Raw genomic sequence first — 19311 nt, 5'->3', positions numbered from 1 at the left:
TTTGAATCAAAGGTTTCATGAAATCGAAATCGATTCTTTTTTAGATATCTGGATAGATGGATGGATCTATCTTTCTATTTAGATATCTTTTGCAATCAGCCCCAAATCCTTGATTTGGCTAGGAAACAAAGCACTGCTTTGGGCCTAGGAAGCGAAGGGAATGAGCTCAGCTGCTTCTCCCCCACACTTCTTTATTTCTCCGTGCCCCTTCCGCATGCGCTTCGCGCGCCATTGGCGCTTTGCTCTCCTCTTATTTCTTCATTGGAGGGTTCGGATGGACTTTGCCGTTCTTTCCCAACGAAAATGGAAAGGGCTATATCACATCGAGATGTCGATTCGTTTTCCACCCCAAATGAGATGGGGAATTAGTCACCTCTGTCCCTTCATCTTTTTGAAAGGAATCGAGGCCTGGCCCGGCTCGCGTCATTCCAACAACCGACGGGGAGCACCTCAGTATACGATCGCGCGCAGTAACTGGGAGTCCTATTATACCTAAGGCCAACTTCCATTCACCAAACCCAGGTTCATCTCGTGTAGTGATTGTGGACTCGTACAAGGATATGGAGTCGACGGTTGATGTATCAGACTCGACCCTGTCTTTCGTAGCATGCATTCCCATCTGTGTTGCAACTGATTCGGTAAGCTACATGTCCGGTGCACGGAAAACTGCCTTCAGTCTCCCAACCTTACTTATGGCAACCTTCCGGCCGCCCAACGACCTATAATGCTAGTCACTACTCCCACTGGGGCTAGGAAGTAAGCCCCACAACCCAAAGCGGCGAAGAACAAATAGAATTTGCTACAAAAGCCGGCTAACGGGGGTATTCCTGCGTATGAGAACATTGTAATGGAGAAGGTCATAGCCGAAATAGGATTCGTTTTGGCTAGAGCGCCCAAATCCGCTATATATTTGACACGGGTTTGCCGTAATGCTGGAACTATGGCGAATGCATCTATCGTCATTGATGCATAAATAAATATACCAATTAGTAGTGATTGAATTCCTTCTATGGTTCCACATGAGAAACCAGTACGAATATAACCTACATGTCCAATCGAACTATGAGCTAGAGGTCTTTTGACTTTCGTTTGGGCCATGGCGGCCAGTGCTCCTAAGATCATAGAAGCAATGCTGCAGAAAAAGAAGATTTGTTGTAATGTACCCCCATAGGAAGCAACAATAGAAACACGTGACATATTTGCAGAAATAGAGATTTTAGGCGCAATAGAAAGGAATGCTGTCACCGGGGTGGGTGAACCCTCATAGATATCAGGTGCCCACATATATAGAGTCAAAAGAGATATTGAGTCCGAGGGAGAGGGGGGTTTTCTTGGGGCTCGAGAGATTGAATAGATAGGGCCCCACAAGTTGTTAATTCGCCGTTGGGGAATTCACACAAAAGGGAAGGACTTATTCTCAACGAAAAAAGTGCTCTCTGAACCGAACGTGAAAGTTGTTTTCCATCAGACGGCTGTTCACGTAACTCCACTCTCAGCTTGGATTATATATCCATTTGGTCCGCTCTCGGCCATTCCACACGCTGCCTAGCAGAGACGTGGTTATATGAAGTGGATTCTCTCTTTTGTAGTAGATGCCGAACCTGCTGCTCAGTGGGCGGGCGCAGCAGCTACATGGACCCCTTTCTTTATGTTGTTGCCAGCGCTTTCCCGGGCCAAGCCGGAATTCTTTATTAGAACGTCGGCAGGCAAAGCCCGAAGGAAGGCTGCTATCCCCTCAGCCTTCTTCCTTTTCGATGAAAAACAAATCGACATCTCAATCTCCGAAAGCGTTTTCCTTACCCAGCTAATACCCCCCCTTCGTCGAGCCTTTCCTTCAGTGGTAAGGGATATGCACCTTATCTGAACGTCGGCAGGCATTCCGGAATTCTCCTTTTTTGGCCCCGGGTGAACATAGGCTCAGACATGATTGGAGGGGTCCTAGCTACGCCATGCGTTCAATAAAAAAAAGCAAGCCTCTGGGAAGCTGCAGGGATTACAAAAAGAGGGTGCTTTCCTGTGTTGCACAGAAAAAAGGAAAAAGGAGAAGACGCTCTTCGACTTTCTTTCTTCCTCCCGCGCCCGCCTAAGCCCGGCCCGCGTTAGAGGGGAAGATTAGCAAAGCGGAAAAAGACAGAGGGAGGGGGAGCTGCATCTTATTCTCTTCGCGAGAACTTCAGGATCGGAGAAGCATTCGGAAGGGGCGAGGCCTTCATTTCGTTGGCAGAAGCAGAAACGATCCATTCCATTCGGGGCTTCGGGGAACCCAAAAACGAACTCTGTTTACTTTTTTTCATAGATAGATGATATATATAGGAATAATATATACATCCCTTTACTTGAGATGTCTATGTATCTATTTTGGAATCATCTCCGGATTCTCTTTTTTTTCTAATTCGCACTCTCTTTCTCTCTAAATTGCATCAAAGAAAATAGAGAGAGAGAGAGAGAGCAGACGGATCCTATACCCTATAACGAACACTCATTCCTATCAATTGATAGAAAAGAAAGATCTTCGTCACAGACTTTTTCTTTGTTCATTTTTTTAGATTGGAGGAATTCCTCATATCCAAGGCAGCTCCCCACAAACACCCCACCCATATGACTATGCCCCCTTTTGAATCGACAGTATAGATTGGGCTTCATAGCTACTTTCATTCTAAAGACAAATATTAGTCAATAGGCAGGCTTCTTTCAGTAGCAAACATATTCATTTTCACCGGGCTCCGCGCACCTTTGGTACTTCTGGAGGGCAAGCTATTTTATAGTGACTTCTTTCTTAGGGTAGGGCGACGAATACTTCCAATTCCGGAAAGGTCATTGGGTCGCCTTTGGAAGCTAAAGCGAAAGTTGTAGAAAGCCGGGAGAAAAAGCGAAAGCTTGCTCAAAACGGCCTATACCCTAACCCTCGGAAGCGAAGACGCAAAGCGTCACTTTTTTCAAAAGGAAGGAGTTTTTTCTGACTGAATCCATCCATAAAGCCGCCAAGGAAACGAAGTTCGTTCCCTTTCATCAAGTGGGTAAGGTAGGCAAACCACTTAAGCTTTGCCTTAGACTGACGGAACAAAGCTAAGAAGTAGGCTGAATGGAAAAATGAAAGGGACAAGGGCGGTCGTCGCTTGGCGCGAAGGCTGCTGGTTCGGTACGGTACTAAAGGTCCTCGGACTTCCAGGCGGTTTTTCTTTTGGGCTGCTGTGAACCCTTGGATCTCGCCAATATAGCCTCCTATGGTTTTCGTTACCGAGATATCTTTTCTTTTTTCCCAGGGATTTTTTGGGTAATCAGCTCCCATGCTACAAACAGTCAAATCTGAACCTTGTCGCTCTTCTTTCCTCGTGGGCAGGAAGCACACCAACAGCGTGCGTCGTGTGATTCCACTGTGTTTTTTGCACTTGACTGGGTTGACAGTTGACCGGAAGATAACTTCGATTCGCCCGGCCAGCAGGCGGGCGGCGTGCTTATCTTGTGTGACAACACTACAGAGCGAGTAGCTTTTCTAGTCGGGCAGCTGTGTGACAACACTCCTGAGAAAGCGGCGCTTTTGTGTAACATGCTATGGTCTCAACGCCCTTACGAGGTAGTGATGAGTTTCACGTGCTCTAAGCCCGGCCCGCGCACAGTTAGGAGGATTGGCCGCTATCTGAGCGGTACCACCCACCCTACCCTACTACCTATTGGGGGCCGTCCGTCCTACAGCCGCCCGAAAAGGAACTGCAGTAATCTTGAATAGGAATCCTACAGCGATAAAAAGAATCCCCATAAAAATACAACGAGATCGAGCACCAGTGATTTCGTATCCGGTCAAAATCTTGGCTAATTGATCGAAGTGGGTAGCTCCAGTAGACCCATAGATCATGGAACAAATAGGGTGGGTAGGCCCAACCACCACACTACAGGTATAGACGCGAACCCCCCTCCTTACCGTACGTGCGACTCTCACCGCATACGGCTCGCACAAAGACTCCAAAATCCATCCCGAGCTTTTTATTCCACCTCTCCCTCCTCTCCAATCCTCGATCAAACTAGCCTTCCCCAGGAAGAAAACGTATCCGCTTTAGCAACAAAGCGCTCATCCCTTGCTTCTTCTTGAGCGTGCAAGGCGCTCAAGACGGTGATTCTTGCTTAAAAAGGGCTAAAGCACTCCAGCTTCGAAGCTAGAGTTTGCAACTTCAAAACTACAGGTTTTAGCCCTCCTTCTGGGTGGGCGCTTCCTTCGTCTATCGTATGTCTCGCTTGGCTTCGTCCCGAACCAAGGAGGCATGATGGCGGGCACGTGCGTGTGCCGACTGCAGAGACTACAAGCCGACGCCGGAAGCGACTCGCTTCTATTCTCGATTGGATATAGATGGGGAATCTCTATAGATCGTCTTTTTTCGACAACCTCTCTAAAACGCATATGAGAAAATTGCACTTCACGACACGGCAAAAAAAAGAGCTTCGCTCGGTTGGCCATCCTAGGCTTCCGCCTACTTTCTCTTCTCTTAAGTCTACAACAAGTGGGAGAGGCAGGATTTGAACCTACATAGAAAACCTTCAACAGATTTACAGTCTGTCGCTTTTGACCACTCGGCCACTCTCCCCTTCCCGGGGATACGCCCTCCTCAAACAAAGGGTTCCTGAATAAGAAGGATGGCGGCCTTCGTTCTTAAGTTAAGAAGAGCAGATGGAACTATTAGATTTGCTAGCGTTCCGGGAGAATAAATAAGGTCATTTAGTAAGTTCATAACAATCCATTTATGTAAAGCAAGGGGCAAAGCTTCTACGACAGCTTCCCCCTCATTGCCATCATCGGCCTTCCCCAGCTCCCCTCCTTCGTCGCTTCTGGCTAAGCATCTTTCGGCGGAGGAAAGGAGGCGATTAGTCGCTTCTGGCGAAGCAGCGAGTTCATGAGCAAGTGAATGAACAAGCAGCGAGTGAAGTGCAACAGTCGTAAGTAAGGCTCGCCATGTACCTAAAAGGAGTTACCATCTTTTCTTCCCTTCTACTGACACTGAGCGAGCAGCAATCACAGGCAATAGTTTCCGTAGGGGTGGGGCGCAAGCAAGCGTTTTCAGGCTCCGCTAGCTAGCATACTCTTCTGCTATCAATGAAACCGAAAGAAAAAACCAGTGCCCTTTCGTATAGATCGAGACGCAGTACTTTTTCTTTACTTCTTCCATACTAGGAAGAATGGAAGGAAATCCTTCGATAACACTTCTTCCTTATTTGAAGAAATGATATCCGACGCCCGTGGAAACTCTTTCATTTCAAAAAAGTTCTTCTTCTTAATAAGCAAATAGCATTTCCTATTGATTTGTCCCCAGGACTAGACCTATGTAGATTCGGAATTATCCATCGCTACACTGTTCCCAAGGACTAGCAAAATCGAAATAGCGAAATTCTTGGGTCATCTCAATGGGTTCAGAAACCACATGTTTCTCTGGATCATCATAGCGTACTTCCACATATCCACCTAGAGGAAAGTCTTTTCGTAATGGATGACCCTCGAAACCATAATCTGTTGATATACGGCGTAAATCCGGATGATTGATGGAAGAAACACCAGACATATCCCATACTTCTCGCTCCCACCGGCCGGCTGATGGAAATAGACTGACTACCGGAGATATTCGTGTTACTTCGTCTGCACTTGTTTGTACACGAATGCGTGAGTTATACCGAGTACTCAGTAAATTATGGACGACTTCAAATCTTCGTTTTCGAGAGGGATGATCCACTCCGCAAATATCGATCGAAACTTGAACCCTTGTATAGGTATGCCATTTTAGAAAGCACAACAATGGAAATGGGTAGTCAGTATTGGTATAAGATCTATTCCCATGTTCCGATCTTTTCATTTTATGTACCCATTTCTTGGGTAAAATCTCCCAACTATATTGGAAAATGGATTGGTTATCCATAAATGAAAATAAAGAAAGCTTTATTTTGGTTTCGCTTCTTGCTCTAAGCAGAAAGACTTGTCGGAAATCGCCGGTTGGGTTGGTCCGACCAAGAAAGGCATGGGAGTGGAGAGGCAGAAGTGAAAGACTGGCTACCAATAAAGATCCAAAACTGCACACACACTTTTTAGAGTTATGTATCCAGGATCGGCTGCATGCTCTAGTGTTGAATCGGGTATAGAACCCAGGATGCTTGGTGACAATTCCGAATCCGCTAAACCATCGCTCGGGGAAAAGTATTATACAGAGCATTAGTACTTATTCTGATCTTTTCCTTATATTTAGATTCTAGTAGTTTATTTCAGTCGTATTCGTATCCTTACTGCGGTTTTTTAAGGGTAACAAATAAAAGTATGCAGGTTCTATTTTATTGTTCCGAGACATATGATGATAGCATTGAGAATGAGAAATCTTTGCAAAATGCACGTATTATTAAGGAGTTCTGGAACGATTACTACGCTAAGCTGTTGGATATTGACAAAACGAAAAAGACTTCTAATGTTGATATGTATCAGGATGATGTTAGAAAGTTGTTGATTAATGAAAAGAAGAATCAAAATGGTGTGTTTTCCGATACTGAATTAATAGATTTATAGAATCAAATTGCAAATTGCACAATGAAGTTCGATGAGGATAATCTATTTACAGTAACTCCTAACATAGTAAAGTTCTTGATTAATAAAGATGAGCCTAACTCTAAGCAATATCTAAAGGGTTGCCTACCAAGTAGCTTACCTATGCTTAAGATGTTTGGTATCTATACGCTTGAGGCTATCATGATTCATGTACTAGGCTTGGTATTCAACACTCTTCAGGAATCATCCGCAGTTAAGGCAGCTAGATTTATAGATCAACTTAATTCAACTGTATGAGAACAAGCAAGGTTACTACAATACAAAGCACCAGGTAGTGGTAAGGTGGAAGCAGTACTCACTAGTAAGGTAGAATCAGTTAAGGATGTTGTTCAGCCCAAAGGTGCTAGCAAAAAAGAGAAAAAGAAAAAAATGCAGTGTCATTATGATATCGGGAAATACTTGCTCCAATTCATGATTGAAAGAAATGTTCTACATATATCAACAGATAGGGGAGTAACAAAAGAAGATCCAGTGCTGGTTCTTAAGAAAGGTCAAGGGTATATAGAGAATTCTGTTTATGTTATGTGGAATTTGAACATAAATCTGCTCCCTATCAAACTCAATCTTCCGATGCTTTGCAAACCCTTGGATTGGCAACCAGCAGAGAGGGGGTCTGATCCTGATACATTATCGGATCTGATAGGAGGTTACTTATGCAAAGCCATGGGGGATATCTAGAATCACTTTCGGCTATTAACTTCCCATGACTTAAACCACTTCTATATAAAGTTACATAAAAAAGAATACAAGCAGATGTGTGATATTTTGAATGGGCTTCAGTCTCAAGCGTTTGAAATAAACAAAAGGCTCTTGAGATTTCTGGCAAAGAATCGTCAATGTTTAGTTGAGTGTGGGCTTCTTTTACCAAATGCTCTGGCTCTCGTGAATCCGACAGAAGCCTCAGACATATTGAGGGAGTGCTACTTCAATAACGTCAAAGGTATTAAGAATGCTTGTAGCTATAACATATTGTTAAATAAATTATGAAAACAGGTGAAGCAGGCTAGTTATGAAGATTTTTTAATAAGACTTGCGTCAGCATACGAAGGTTATCAATTCTATTTGCCAGCATTCATGGACTTTCGTGGTAGAATCTACCGTTCAGGTGTATTGCATTTTCATGAGCGTGATTTGTCAAAAAGTTTATTACTCTTTTCTGCTGATCATCCTCAACCTCAAGCACAAAACCACCTGTCGGAAAAAAAGAATCTCAGTCAACACTTAGCATGTGCTGCAGCCTTTAAGTATCCAAAGTTCTCGAACTTAGATGATGCCCTTAAATGGTATAACAAACACCAGACTGAACTGTTTACTTCGGACGAAAGTTTCAATCAATATGCTGCGCAAGCTAGTGATCCATTTTTTTCATAGCCAAGATCCTTTCTCAGGATGAAGGAGTGAGTAATTATCATCAGGTTCCAGTGACCCAAGATGCGAGTGCGAGTGCATATCAAATTATGAGTTATCTCTTGCTTAAATTAGAAATGGGTAGGAGAACGAATCTTCTTCCATCTTAAGACGGTCAAATCCAAGATGTGTACATGTGCTTGCGGGATGAGCTTAATAAATTGTTTTTTACCAGATTGAATAATGTTAGTAGTAGTAATTAGAAGAAAAAACTCATAGATTCTATGTTAACCAGAAAGTTCGTCAAAGGATTGTTTATGCCATCTCCACAGGGGTCCGTCCGGTTCTTCCTCAAATGGGTTGCCTCAATCTTTATCAAAGTTTTGGTATCTAGCTTATCCAGCTACAGTATAGTATACTCCTTCCTTGCTCGATAGAGCTCTTTGAATCCGCTTCAACTAAATGCGTGAAATAGAGTAATTTCTTCAAAAGCCAGTTTCTTTCGAGAAGGAAGGAGGCCCATAGCGAGTTACAATAGTGCCAGTTCTTGTACGGAAGGCCGTAATTCCAGTAACCTCGACTGCTCTAGGAATGATCCGGGCTAGCCGGGCACATCACATCAAAGTTAGGTCATTTTTCAAAAACATGGAAAATAGCTCAGTTGGTTTGGTAAGGGAGCTATTCTCTCACTTAAACCACTCCCATATTAGGTATTCTATCTCATCTTAAAGTTCCCCCGCATTACCCATAACTGACCACCTGTATCTCCGGAACTCAAATCGCAAAATGACAATGCTTTCGATAGTCCGTACTAAATTACTTTGTACGAATGCACATCTCGGCCGTCGGGTAGCTGATCACCATTTCAAAGTCTATATCCGTGGTTCAAGAAATGGAATTGCTATTCTCGATTCAGACAAGACACTGATTTGTTTACGAAACGCTCTTCATTTTATAGGATCTCCCAGTCGTCAAAAAGGTCGTTCCTTCTTTTTAAAGACCAATCATTTATTTATTTATGAGATAACGGAAGAAATGGCGAGCTATTTAAGAAGCTATTTAAGAAATGTGAATTCTCATTGTTTCGATGATTCTCAATAGAAGATCGGGGCATTTTTGACCAATTCTTTTGCATATAAAAAAAATCCGTTCAAGAAAGAAGAAGATCAATTTTGGGTTGAACCAACAACCTGATTGTGTGGTTATTCTGAATGCAGATAGAAAGTCTTCGGTCATACTGGAAGCTGATCGATCGCAAATACCTATTCCATCCTTAGTTGATTCTACGATCCCATGGGAATCCTATAAAAGAATCACTTATCCCATCCCAGCGAATGATCCTATACAGTTCGTATATCTATTTCGTCATTCGATCATGAAAACAGTGATTCTTGAACAGAATGCGATTAGTAGAGAAGCGCAATCTCTCAGAGTCACTTTGATTACGGGGAAGTCCGCAGGAGGGATGAGATCCGCCTGCTACTCCACCTCTTCTTCTTCCCCAATAGATGAAGAAGAAAATAGGGCCAAGGCGCTATTGGAGATGCGCAAAAAATATCCATCGGGAGATGGCGCTGACGCTAACGCTAACGCTCGCAAGGCGGTTTTGCAGGCAATTTCACAAAATAGTTTTTTTTCGTTGAGCTCATAACCCGGTTTGGGCCGATTGACTCTGAGAGCGATCGAGGGGTCGCGGGCTCACACCTTGCTTTTGCGCATAGGATTGAAGAGATCCTAGAATTTCATGGAAAGAGCAGCAGCTCTCTGAAAGACCTCATTGATCTCTAATTGGATTTGGAAGACGCCTCTAAAAGAGAGGAGATTCTACTTCCATATTTTTCCTCCAAAAAAGAGGCAAATTCCTAGCGTGATACAAAAAGAAATAATGGGCAAGGGCGGGGAATGATAGGTTCATAGATGTGGAGTAATCAGTTCTTCATTTGAAGAGTTAGTTGGCCGGCCTACCGGCCCGCAGATGTAGAGAGGTTGCCCCCACCATCCTCTTGAACTGCGAAATCAAAGCGATTCCTGTTGATGGAAGAAAGGCTAATTTCGTTTGATCCGATCCGCCTATGCCAGTTCGAGTCTGGCGAGTCGCTATCATCTGTTGCCCTAACTTTTTCTATTAGCTCATCTTGTCCGTAGTGATATTTTGGAGAAGGAGCAATTACCGGAGTGAGAAAGGTAGAAAGAAGCAATCATGAAAGCTAGTGCTAGTTGTGGCTTTTTGTACTAATCTTGTTTGTTCGGTAGCTCGCATCAGCAGCTTTAAAAGGAATAGAAAACGAGGCCTTTTCCACCACACCAGGGGCGGGCATTACGCTCAAGCAGGGGAAGTCAATTTGACTGCTGCTCGAGAACCTGTTTGAACAACAAGAAGTAGCATGGCTCCAGCGGGGCAGAGCCAATTGGCTACGACGTGGTGACCGAAATACAAATTTTTTCCACCACTTTGCAATTGCAAGAAAAAAGAGGAATCTGATCAAGTACTTGATGAGCGATACTAGAGATCGAGTAGAAGGTAATGACTTACTCGATGCACATATTTAGGGCTATTTCTCTCATCTGTTTAATACACAATTCTCTTCGATAAGAAGGGTTCTCTTGTGTCCCAGGGTTGATTAAGCGTCTGGTGGAACAGGGATACATTGTGTGAGGCCAAATTGCCTGACGAATTGATGAATATGGCTAAATATAGACTGGTCCAGGTATACCGGTCAGTCTTGAGCCACCAGGATAGCCTTCCACATATCCTGTTCCTCCCTTGAGTGGTAACTCTTTTCTAACCTTAGAATCCTGAACGAATTTGCTCCAAAGACTCTGTCATTGAAAGGAGTCCATAGGTTGATAAAATAGGTTTTCATGAAAACCACACGTAGATAGAAAAGGTAAGAGTTACACGTGCCAGAAGCGAGGAATACGCTCGGAAGCCCGATTGAACCTGTCCTCATTCACTGCTATCTCCATATATTGGATGCCAAGCTTGAAAGGGTAATGGTCCGAGAGGATGGGGCCGTAGTCTTCTATTACGCACGCTACACAGACGATATGGTCTTCGGCTTACCGAGAGGGGATAAGTCCACGCGAGTCACCCAGGGTCTCAAAAAGGTCTTAGCTAGAGTCCTTAGGGAGCTCCTACAGGGCTTCACTTCTACTGAAATTTCCAGAAAACAACCAGGGAGGCTACAAATTATCGGCTTGCCCCTGTCTCTAAAAAGTGAAGGTCAGCTCCACGTGGGTATTCCATCCAAACGATGGGAGAAGAGGATGACACTTGTTCGTATTGAAAACCAGAGACGAAGGGAAAGAGGTTTGATTGGAACATGTTCTACAAGAACTCCTGTGTAGAACACGCCCGTATCTATTCTATGGGCTGGCTTCAGGCCAACCCTACTGCTGAAGTAGAAAGCATCATATTCCGGTTTTTCCAACACTTGATTAGGAACCAGGCACAGAAATTCCTTGAAGAGAAGGGGATGCCTACAACCAATGCCTAAATAAAGGCATATGTCGAAAAGTGCAACTACTAATAGATTCAGTAAAGGAAGGCCTGGAACGGGCTGAGCTACTGCCCGAAATAGAAGAGGACGACTAGAGTAGAGGAGCCTAATTCCAATCCAAACAATTGACGAGGGAGTCTAATTATTTTTCCGTTCTTGATTGTTTCAATTGCACTTTCTTCATTGGAGGGTTGCTTGGAAAGTGCGATAGTTACGGTGCTTGGAGTATACGGATTGAATTCTTCCTTCTTCTATAGGTCTTTCTGGGCGGCGAGGCAGAAAAAAGGTGTAGAGAGGGAGAAGGTACATAAAAAAACGATTTCTAAGGTAGAAAAGAGGCATCCACCAGTCATTGAGAACAGCTAATCCCGGAATTAGCAGGCCGGTATGCGAAGAGAATTCGGTATTGAATCCGCGAGGCCAGGTGAAGAAAAGTCCAATATGGGTGGATTACCTTTTTCTGAAGGATAAGTCTCTAGGACTGACTGAACTGAATGTATAGCGTCAAGATAAGAAGCACGATAGTCGAAGATGTACCTTGTGGGGTGGGGTACGAGTAGACCAGACCAATGATGAAAAGCATAGATACGAGCATGGCCTCCCTGTCTCAAAAGCATGCCGCCAAGGGTGCTCGCATGAAGCATTTCTCACTCATAAATAAGTAGTTATCACAAATTTAGAAACATGCTCTGATTTCTCTTATCGAATTTCATTCATATTTTCCAGTATTCGGAGTTGCTTGGGAAAAGGTCTAGTCAGGGTCGGTTCTATTTGGAGTTTCGGGTTGATCGGAAAAAAACACCCTAATTAAGACTTTTGTATAGTTTGTGTCAACCTGAGTTTGGTGAAGTACCCGCCCGCCTAGATAGATACATAAGTGTCAGTTTGAATGAAGTCAAGTGTAAACCGTGTCAACAACGAGAAATTGAAGTGTAAATCTGGATGGTTTGAAGTGGAAACCTTAACATACAAAAGTGTCTACCTCATTAGAAAAGCAAGTATCTACCGGCGATATATTCATTCGAGTATCAACCGGCGTCAACCAGTTGTCAAACTCCAAATATTTCGTTCATAGGGGCATGAAGAAGTTGCTAAACCGGTTGTAAAGTGCATCTGATAAAAACCATCATTGCTTTATTTTTTACTTTTCATCTAGTAACGTGCATGAATGGATATGGTGGGTAAGATTTGAAAACGTTTGACATCAACCGGGCTCTACTTTGCTTTTACTTTACTTCACTTGCCAGGTCATTGTTGTCGATATTGAGGTGAGTACTCTCTCTTTATTCTCGTTTTATTTATCACTAAATGATCTAACAAACGCATAATTTGATTACTAAATATTGAGTCATTGAACGAATATTCGAGTAAATTCACCTTTTTCTATGAAAGCAAGGATTGGGCTGGGTTGCTTATTCGTCATCACGGAGCAACCCGGTACCTTTTAGGCGAGCGACTGAGACGAGAGCTTTCAATTATGCCGTTTTGGTCAAATCCCAGGGCTCTTTCTGATTTGATTAAATACTTCTATGTTGTATGATAATAGAAAGTCAAAATCTCACTCGCTTTTTCTGCTTTTCTTGGTTGTTGCCTTTTTCCACATCGATTGCTATAGGAGTTCCATCCTCAACCTATGTATGCTCAAAGAACTGGATCACGGAACTCTCAGCCCTTCGCCCCAAGGCTACGAAAATGTTTCTACTCCCTTTCCCTTCCCAACGTCATATCTTTCTTCGACAAGAAGGAAAGATCACTCTCTATCTAAATGATAGAACCACTGGCACGGTACCTTTCACATTGGTAAGTCAAATCCTGGTGAAGACATCACGAGCAATGACACGACGACATCATCTCCACTTCGTAGCCCATCGGTCTTCATTCATTGAAGCCAGGGCATTGACTGACTTTCAACGATCGCTATAAGAAAGACATAAAAAAAGTTCTCCTAAACCTGTTCCTTTCCGTTACTACTACTTGGAATTGGAAGTCTAGGAGCAGGAGTAACCTTTTTCTTTCATTTAAATAAAGTCGAGATGTAGCTTTCTCTATCTCAATAAATTATTCCACCTCCATTCATTGGAGAACAAAGCGTTATCTGATTAGATCCTTGCTTCAAACTCAACCGAATCAAGTTTCAAAAATAGATGTGGAAGAGGCAAAGGGAAGAGCGGGGTTGCCGAATTGTTTCTCAGAGCTGGACGAAACATCTATCTCTATTTACAATACCCCCAAGAAAACTTTGTCGAAAAAGGTTGTCATCATAATAGGGATTGCACCTCAACATGGCAGCCCTCAATTCTGCCAATTGTGTGTGACTTGTACTCTTCTAGGATTCCTCTTTGCCTCAAGTGATTAAACTCATCAACTACACCAACCACATTTCTTACCTCAAACCTCTCTACAATCTCTTGAATTCACTCTTGCCAAGATACTTGTCCCCTATTCACTAAGAAACTGTTGTACCAGCTTTCAGCTCTCCCCCTAAGGTGCATAGCCGAAAGTTCTACCTTGTACCAATCCGTAACTTGGTACCCCGAAAAGTAATATTCACACTTTTGTATCCAAGACCTGGCCCCTTCAAATATTGGAAAATAAACTCTAGGAGGTTGATGTATCTGCTGCCCATATTGATATTGATTTTGCGGCCTTTGTTCTTGCAGGTATTGGTACGGGTCATGCTGTTGAGTTGGAAGCGGTTGGTTAAGGTAAGTATATATTGGCACTTCTGGTTTCATGGAATTTCCAGCATAGGGAAAAAGTATTGGTTGGGAAAATTGTATATTTGGTATTGAATTGGGTCTTGGTTGTGGTGGTGGAGGTGCAGGATTAGGTCTAATATTATCATGTTTTGAGCTGTGAGGAAGGCCATAGGTGGCTGGAAACAAGTCTTTGTGCCAAGGTTTTGAGGGGGATAGAGAGGGTTATTTTTGTGATTGGGTCTTTTAGTTGCTTTGCTACTAGAGGTCTAGGTGATCAGGGGTTTAAAGGTCTGGAATAGGTGTGAGTGGTGGTCGTATTCAGTACCAATGGTACGGTAATTGGAGGTTCAGGCGGTTCAGGCCTAGGATAAGAGCTAGAGGCTTGTTGAGGGGTAGCCATGGTTTCAGCTTCACTGGCAACAGCTGGTAGGGACATTTGTTGTGGTGTTCTAGGAAAATGAACCATATTGCCCCTAGTTGTGTTAATCGAGCTATGCTCTTCTTCAACGCTCCGCGCCTTCAAAAAAGTAGTTTTGTTGCTTGCGCTTTAATTTAGGAGTTTCAACTTAACTAGCATATGTGCATTTGGGTTGTTGGCATATGTCGGCTACATACTGGATGCTTTTCCATCATTGTTCGACTTGCACAGAAACAATGGGTCACTTCTGGTTTCTTTTTCTCCCTCCAAGTTTGTTCTTCACTGTAATGTGTGTCAACTCAACAAGAGTGAGCACACCCTTCCTGCTGGTCTTCTTCAACCTTTGTCTGTTCCATTACAACCTGGGTCTTCTATTTCAATGGATTTTCTTGAGGCACTCCCCAAGTTTTATGGTTATAGCTCAATACTTGTGGTCGTGGACCATTTCACTAGCTCATTTCATTCCTCTATCTCACCCTTTTAGCTGTATACCCTATCTTGTATCAAGTAGTAAGTCTACTCTTCTTACCCCCTCTCCTCTACCTTTTGTGGCCCATCTATTAGCTTTTTGACCATCTTTGAGTCATAGCGAGACGGCTCTATCTCTTCTCACAAGTACAGCCGTAAGTACAGTTGCAGGCGTCAACGATCAGCAGTACTGAGCTACGGAAAGTCTATCGAATTATAGCTACGGAAAGTCTATTGAAAGGACCTAATCAAAGGCTACTACAGCTATAACTGACCCGCCTATGGAATCTATTGGCTCGGCTGAACCGACATGAAATGAAAGAGAGGAAGGCGGAAGCTATTGGCAAATAGAGGGGGGATGTTCTCCGTGTCTTTTAGCCCTCACTAGATGACAACTTGCTTACTTTTCACTTCTTCTTAAGCTTGGCAGACTAGTTCCTGACTGACTTGATAGTGCGATGAGCTTACTTGCTCTAGTTCTATCCTCAGGATTTACTTACCTGAGTACCTAGCACCGAGGATCGATGTAATTTACTTTCAAAAAGATGTTGTTGATGCTAACACGCATATAAATAGATGTTCCCCACTGCTTGCTCCTCTTACCCGAATGGGGTTATATGCCTTAGTGAAACTCAGGGTAAAGTGGCAGAGATATGACCTCGGGAAGAAAGAAAGATCGGGCGGGGAAAACGGGGTTCGAACCCGCGACTTCTGGCGTGACAGACCAGCACTCTAACCAACTGAGCTATTTCCCCCTTTCGTAACTACTGTCGATTCAACAGTCACCTACCGGTTACCTTTGTAACTATAGCAAAGTAGCTGTACAACAGAATGCCCTTCGCCTTTAGTACTTTTCTTATATATATTATGTTATATACTAAATGTGTCAAAGCAATAGAACTTATTGAAAAAAAAAGAAGCCCATCTTTCTCAAAAAGGAAGAGAGGGTGCGCCCCCCCAGAGAGAACCCCATTCTATCAAGAAAGTTCTAATTAATTATGTAGAAAAAGAAATAAGGAAAATAGGAGTAAGCGAGTAGGGTCAACAAGATTCTAAACGAATACCACAAGTGACGGAACCGATGATGATGAAGAGATAAGGGGCGAAGGATATTTTTTCTATTATTCCAATTCTTATTTATTGATTATCTAATTTATTTAGATCCATATTCATTTGCATTTGCAAATACAAACTCTCTTTCATTTTCTTTTTACTTTTGCGCTAAGGATAAGGGAACTGAGAAAAAAAGAGCTGGCTTGGCTGGTACATCAAGCATATGACATATTGCTTGTTCGGTGTGGTACACATATCTGTCAATGTCTATCAAGTAAGAAAATGCATTCCCACTGTCTGAGGAAAAGGTGAAGAATTGCAATTTATTGAGCTTGTAAGGCCCGTTGAAGTCCCCGAGAAAGGGTATAGATAGGGCTATAAGTAGGCCGTTTGCTATTGCAATAAGGGCTGCTCGCCTTTCCTTTTGATGGCTTGGCTTCCTATCGCTCCTATGTAGTGGTCGGCCTTAAAAGGAGTCTTCCTACCATACCATCATGCATGCCTATGTTATAGTGCGTTAAGCTTCGCCAGAAGCAAGCAAGATGATGAAGCGAAGCTTCGTAGACAAGGCTCGTTCCGTGCTTGACTTACGAGCTCGTGTAGTAAGGCCTCACCCTACTTCAATAAGGGCTTATGCACTCCACTCGTAAACGAGCGTTAGAGCTTTTTGAGCGAGCGAGCGAAGCCTTCCTGGAGCTTCCCCCTTCCCTCACCCAAGAATTGCATTTCCGCTTCAGCTTCCCTAGTTTAGTTGGTTTGGAGGATTAATTGATTGGATACCCAATCCGCATAATCTTTCAAAGTCACTGCTTCTACGACGATAGGCGTAAAGGCATGATTAGTTCCACGAATCTCACTGCACTGACCATAGTAAACTCCTTCTCATTGTACCGAGATGGAGGTAAGATTTGAATGACCAGGTACAACATCACATTTGACACCTGAGGAAGGTACAGCCCAACTATGAGGTACATCAGCGGGTGTTACAATCATACTGTTATAGTCCGAATACTATATGGAATCGTATAACTGCCAAAAGTGAGTGACTGTTCATCCGAACTGTTATAGTCCGAATACTCATAAGGTTGGGTCGACGCCCGCCTCCCCCCAAACTTGACTTGCAAGTTTCCCCGCAAAAAGCTCTCCACGCCTACTCTTATTTATAAAGAGCACTATTCTTCTTTAGTTAGGTAGTTCTCCCCCCTCTATGAGACCGTAAGACCCCGGTGGAATCGAAGGCCCGCTTACTAATAGGCAAGAGGGGACCCTTTCTCGCCCAGCCCTACCTACATCAGTGAAGCTGGAACCGAGGAAGACAATGTTCAACACACATGAGACAAAATGAAGGTATGGGACGGCCAGTTCACCACGGAAAGGGATGCTAGTCGGCTTTGGCGAAGTTGTAGGCCCCAATAGATCAGATCTCAAGAGTGATTCCTCACCTATCCTGCCAGGGGCCAAGTCGAAGGCTCGAGTATAGATTCCCTATGCTCATGTGAACGGCCGGCCCGTAGATCTAAAAGGATCCATAAAAAGACCGGAAAGTATGTCGGAAAAAAACTCGTTCATGAGACCTCGAATTCCCACGTTCCAGCCTGCATTATGCCAGCAGGTCCCACCCCCAATTTCTTGAGTCACCCTTATCTTAAAAAAAGGACGGAGTCTATCTAGATCATAGGATCACTGTATTCAGAGGTCAATTCTCTTTCTTTGACCTCCCACCGTTCACGACATCCCTTGCTTCTCGCAAGAACGGCTCCTCGGTGGAGGAGTAGAAGTGCTGGTCCCCTTCGGTCAAGTGCTTGTGCGTGCTCTTACCTACCGTAGGACCTCCGTCCCCGAAGCGAAGAAGGAGGAGCAGGAACAACAAGTTGTCCTCTCTTGGCCCAATAGTTCCGCAACTACTACTGTGGTTGTTGCCAACGGGGATCCCCCATTTCAAAAGGTAATGGGACCAGCCCTTAGGTCGAAAGTTGTATGCCACTGCTGTGGTGCCGATATATTCACTACTGAAGCCCCGTTATCGGACATTGCAGGCTTAGCATCTATTTTTCGTATATCGCTCCACCACACCGAGAAGAGGTATGTGTACCTCCAGCAATAACAAGAATGGAACCATAGGCTCCTATGCTGGGAGCATTTCGGGGTATAGGTCTAACCACCTCAACTCCCTGTTTCTGGCATGCTATAGTTCTTTTAGTCTCTCGACGACGGGAATGGGAGATGACCGGTAAGCCAGATGCTTCGTGAACCACCGGTACATTTCGTTGCACTAAAATCACCCTCGTTAAGAGGCGCACTCCGATACCATTGATGTTCAATAGCTTTGATAGTAATGGCTTGATCTACTAATACCCCGTCCATTGAGTATAATAGAGCAAACGATGGTATAGCAATGAATAAAAGAATGACACTTGGAAATATGATCCGAATAATTTCGATAGTAGTTCCATGAACAATGCTTTGTGGGATTGGATTAGTTTGCTCGTTGAAATGCCATAAAGCGCGAACCAACATCCGAGATACGAAAACCAAAATAAGAATGAGGAAGAAAAAGATATCGTGATGTAAGTCAATGATTCCTTGCATCATAGGTGTTGCCGCGTCTTGAGATCCTAATTGCCATGGTTCCGCAGCATCACAAAGAGCGATTGTGAGGAATCGACATGATAATGAACGAAGAATCATTGGAATTTCCCATCTTTTTCAGCTCTGCTCCCGAAAAGAGAAAGGAAAGGAGACTGATCTTGATGTCGGCGTTGGTTTTTCCAACGAAAAACAAGAACATTCTTTCACGAACTTCCATGACAAAATGCTAGTTGCCTCGTAACGCATACACTGGAGCGTTTGTCCCATCGACGAAGACTACTTACTATACGCGTTTTCTGAAGAGCAACAACGGAAAAAAAAGGTGAACCTGGATACCATACTATTAAAGAGAAAGATACAGACTAACAAGAAATCAAGGACCTCGTGAGTACTACTTAGTAGGCCTCATCAATTAGTCATGCCAATGAGATATCAAGCCCTCGATTCCAACGGGGCTACGGACAAGAAAGGTCCTTTCGAGATTCTATTTCCCCTTGGGTCTATCAAGCTGAATAGTTCGTGGGGATATAAGAAGATCACACTTAGACAACTGTCTACACTACCTCTTTAATGATCCGGATTCCATGACGCATAATTCATCTGTCCATATATATTCCTAATTTCATATTCATCACCATTTCAAATCGGGCAAGGAGAAGTCGTCGT

At 43.6% G+C, this 19311-nt stretch overlaps 2 protein-coding genes, 2 non-coding genes and 2 pseudogenes across 4 annotated transcripts; 1 reads left to right on the top strand and 5 right to left on the bottom strand.

Moving 5' to 3' along the window:
• Positions 1-690: 690 nt before the first annotated feature.
• On the bottom strand, positions 691-3876 carry LOC123040764 (NADH-ubiquinone oxidoreductase chain 2). Its single transcript, XM_044463525.1, has 2 exons — positions 3700-3876; positions 691-1286 (listed from the first exon to the last, which is right to left on the bottom strand). The coding sequence occupies exons 1-2, from the start codon at positions 3851-3853 to the stop codon at positions 691-693; spliced, it is 750 nt and encodes a 249-aa protein (XP_044319460.1). The 5' UTR covers positions 3854-3876.
• A 618-nt stretch (positions 3877-4494) lies between these two features.
• Positions 4495-4577, bottom strand: TRNAY-GUA (transfer RNA tyrosine (anticodon GUA)). Its single transcript has one exon. It is a non-coding gene; the product is annotated as a tRNA-Tyr (tRNA).
• Positions 4578-5300: 723 nt separating this feature from the next.
• Positions 5301-6153, bottom strand: LOC123040763 (NADH dehydrogenase [ubiquinone] iron-sulfur protein 3-like). The gene has a single exon (XM_044463524.1). The coding sequence runs from the start codon at positions 5895-5897 to the stop codon at positions 5325-5327; it is 573 nt and encodes a 190-aa protein (XP_044319459.1). The 5' UTR covers positions 5898-6153; the 3' UTR covers positions 5301-5324.
• A 2534-nt stretch (positions 6154-8687) lies between these two features.
• On the top strand, positions 8688-9857 carry LOC123040762 (ribosomal protein S2, mitochondrial-like; annotated as a pseudogene).
• A 5827-nt stretch (positions 9858-15684) lies between these two features.
• On the bottom strand, positions 15685-15758 carry TRNAD-GUC (transfer RNA aspartic acid (anticodon GUC)). The gene has a single exon. It is a non-coding gene; the product is annotated as a tRNA-Asp (tRNA).
• A 433-nt stretch (positions 15759-16191) lies between these two features.
• On the bottom strand, positions 16192-18827 carry LOC123043829 (cytochrome c oxidase subunit 2-like; annotated as a pseudogene).
• Between the last annotated feature and the right edge of the window lie 484 nt (positions 18828-19311).

The sequence above is a fragment of the Triticum aestivum genome, chromosome 2B (genome assembly GCF_018294505.1).
Source record: "Triticum aestivum cultivar Chinese Spring chromosome 2B, IWGSC CS RefSeq v2.1, whole genome shotgun sequence".
Lineage (NCBI taxonomy): Eukaryota > Viridiplantae > Streptophyta > Magnoliopsida > Poales > Poaceae > Triticum > Triticum aestivum.
This window is presented reverse-complemented; position numbering and strand designations above follow the sequence as displayed.

What these genes read in the sequence shown, in the direction of transcription:
- LOC123040764 (XM_044463525.1), bottom strand. Translation starts at nt 3,853, where the DNA reads ATGATCTATGGGTCTACTGGAGCTACCCACTTCGATCAATTAGCCAAG. An exon ending in GATTACTGCAGTTCCTTTTC is followed by an intron (nt 1,287 to 3,699) that starts GGGCGGCTGTAG and finishes TTTTGACTCTAT; the next exon opens with ATATGTGGGCACCTGATATC.
- LOC123040763 (XM_044463524.1), bottom strand. Translation starts at nt 5,897, where the DNA reads ATGGATAACCAATCCATTTTCCAATATAGTTGGGAGATTTTACCCAAG.